General features: G+C 62.1%; 1 protein-coding gene across 1 annotated transcript in view; it reads right to left on the minus strand.

Moving 5' to 3' along the window:
- The window catches only part of LOC104166919 (zona pellucida sperm-binding protein 3-like), a gene marked incomplete at its 3' end in the record, with an annotated part of 2,573 nt that extends 381 nt beyond the window's left edge, over positions 1-2,192 (minus strand). Inside the window, exons 1-7 of the mRNA XM_009707021.1 lie at positions 1,824-2,192; positions 1,231-1,349; positions 1,038-1,141; positions 652-829; positions 444-564; positions 260-351; positions 4-105 (exon numbers count right to left, since the gene is read on the minus strand). Of these exons, the coding sequence (XP_009705323.1) occupies positions 4-105; positions 260-351; positions 444-564; positions 652-829; positions 1,038-1,141; positions 1,231-1,349; positions 1,824-2,192 (1,085 nt within the window). The remainder of the gene's footprint in view (positions 1-3; positions 106-259; positions 352-443; positions 565-651; positions 830-1,037; positions 1,142-1,230; positions 1,350-1,823) is intronic.
- Between the last annotated feature and the right edge of the window lie 237 nt (positions 2,193-2,429).

Genomic DNA, 2,429 nt, shown 5'->3' on the forward strand with positions numbered 1-2,429 from the left:
TGCCATTGCTCCAGGGGTGTCAGCCGCCGGGAGAGTGGGGGGGACTCACAGTTGCCCGTCTCGCAGCAGCTGCAGATGTCCCGGGTGCCTTCCACAGGTGCCCAGCTGTAGCAGGGTGGGACCATCATCACCAGAGCTCCCTGGGCACCCACAGAACGTTTGTGCCCCCCCAAGTCTGGGTCCATGATGCACTCCCATGCCATGCCGGCAGAGCCGGGATGCTGGTGGTGACCTGCCCAGATGTGCCCCAGCTACTCACGTGTTTCTGGCTTTGTTGAAGGAGCAAGCCTTGTTCAGGGGGTCCGGGGCTTGGTCCGCTGGGGTCACCTTCAGGTGGCAGGTGATGTAGATCTGCAGGGAGGGCAAGGGCGAGAGGTGGGGACCCACATGGTGGGGGACACCAGCTTGGTTTGGGACTCGTGGGGACACACACACAGTCTTACCAGGTTCCTGGCATCCCCCGCAAACCTGAAAACGTCGATCCTGAAGCGCAGCACGTCCTCCCGGGGCCGGGGGGTGATGAAGGCAGAGCTGGTGTCATCCGACCTCCCATCAACCAGGCACCTGGGGTGGGATGGGGTGGGGGGATCAGCATCCCAGCAGGTCTGTCCCTCCCCCCAGTGCTACCACAGGTGGGTTCCTGGGGCTCACCCGTTGAAGTCGATGATGGCATAGTGGGGTGAGGAATCGGTGCCGGGGCTCAGGGCGGCCACACAACTGTCCACAAACAACCGCAGTGGCACGTGGCTCTCGGTGCCCACCTCTGCTTGGATGTTGAGGATGTCGCCCAGTTGGAAACCAGTGAAGGGTCTCTCGGCGCTCCAGTCCTCTGCAAGGCAGCACCGGGGTAATAAAGCAGGGGTGGGTCCGGCCGTCCCCAAGCTCCCATGGGACCAGAGCCAAGGCTCAGCCCAAAAGCAGGAGTGCTGGTGTTTGCCAAGGGGTGGGTTGGCTTCCCCAGTGGGGTGCTGAGTCCCTGAGCTTCCCCGTAGAGATGGAAAATCGCCATCCACAGATGGGGATGACTTCCTACCTACCGTTCATGAGGCGCAGGGAGAACACCAGCCTCTCCTCTGCTGACAGCGTGGAGCTGAAGGGAGCCCAGGTGGGCCGGATGGCGTTGCTGCTCACGTTCTCCCTCCTGGACAAGGACCACCGCGCATCAGGATACGGCCCCGTGCTGGTCCCCAGGGACCAGGGTAGTGGGTACCAAGGACGGGGAAACTTCACCTGGGGTAGTGGCACTCGATGGGGATGACGGCAGGGTTGCTGCGGATGATGACGGGGTTGCTGGCGGGGCTGGGGTCATAGTTGAGGAGCGTGCGGTAGATGAGGGAATCCGGCGTGACCTGGGCAGAAAAGCATTGAGAAGCCATCAGAGCCCACCCCACCTACCACCACCACCGAGTCATGTAGCTGTCCTTCCCTAGCTGGGAAATGCTGGAGAAATCCAAAGAAAGGAGGAAAAAAAGCAGGGAAAAGGAGATGGAGAAGGAGCCCCGCTCCGTTCTCCGCAAGTTAAACATCCTAATGGGCCAAAACACGAGCGAAATGGGTCTGGCGTGGGGGCTTTGTACGATCGGCATGTCTCCAGCTGAAAAGGCAAAGCAGCTTTGGGGAAAAAAAACCTTCGGTTTGGGAGAAATACCCATGCATCCTTCCCCTAGGGTGTTCCTCGATGGTGCTTTGCGTCCAGCACCCAGAACTCCCCCTGCATCACGAGGGATGCCCGGTCCACAGTCCCGCAGCCTGGAGCTGCTCTGGGGGAGGATGCCAGGCAGGATCCCAGGACTGGGGGAAGCATCACAGGGAGAAGTTCTTACCTGCACGATGCTGCCGCACTCATGGAGGCCGGCGGTGAAGGTGACGGTGTTGTGGGCATGGTTCAGCGAGGAATGCTTGCACGCTGCCGGCCCCAGTGTCAGGTCGGCCGCGTTGACCAGGCGGCCGGTGCCGAAGAGGTCCCTGTGCACCGTCACCACCAGCTGAGCTTCCTGGCACTGCACCATCACTGGCTGCTGGCTGGAGATGGCTCGAGATTGGGGGTCCTCCACCCAGGACCAGGCGTGGGGGTCTGCCCGTGCTCCCCGGCTCGCCGGGTCACCCCAAGAGAAATCCCAGGGTGGGTAGGCAGCCACCTCACCCGCCACCCAGCAGAGAAGAGTGAGGATCAAGCTGCTTTTGGGTCCCATCCCTCCCTCTTCCAGCAAACCCCGGTGCAGAGAGCCAGGGCTGCTCCTCACCCAGCCTTTATATCACCCCGGGAGCAGGAGCCATCCGCCCCTGGGCTCCCGTTTGGGGACCAATGGCACCCAAAGGCCAACCCTCGTGGGTGCGGGGAGAGGGGAGGCACAACCCAGTCATTTCCGGGGTGCCAGGACCCCTCGTTCCCGAGCTGCCCAAGGCGAAAGAAAACATCCTCGTCAGCC

This window comes from Cariama cristata, unplaced genomic scaffold (genome assembly GCF_000690535.1).
Source record: "Cariama cristata isolate BGI_N322 unplaced genomic scaffold, ASM69053v1 scaffold22690, whole genome shotgun sequence".
In the NCBI taxonomy this organism is placed as follows: domain Eukaryota; kingdom Metazoa; phylum Chordata; class Aves; order Cariamiformes; family Cariamidae; genus Cariama; species Cariama cristata.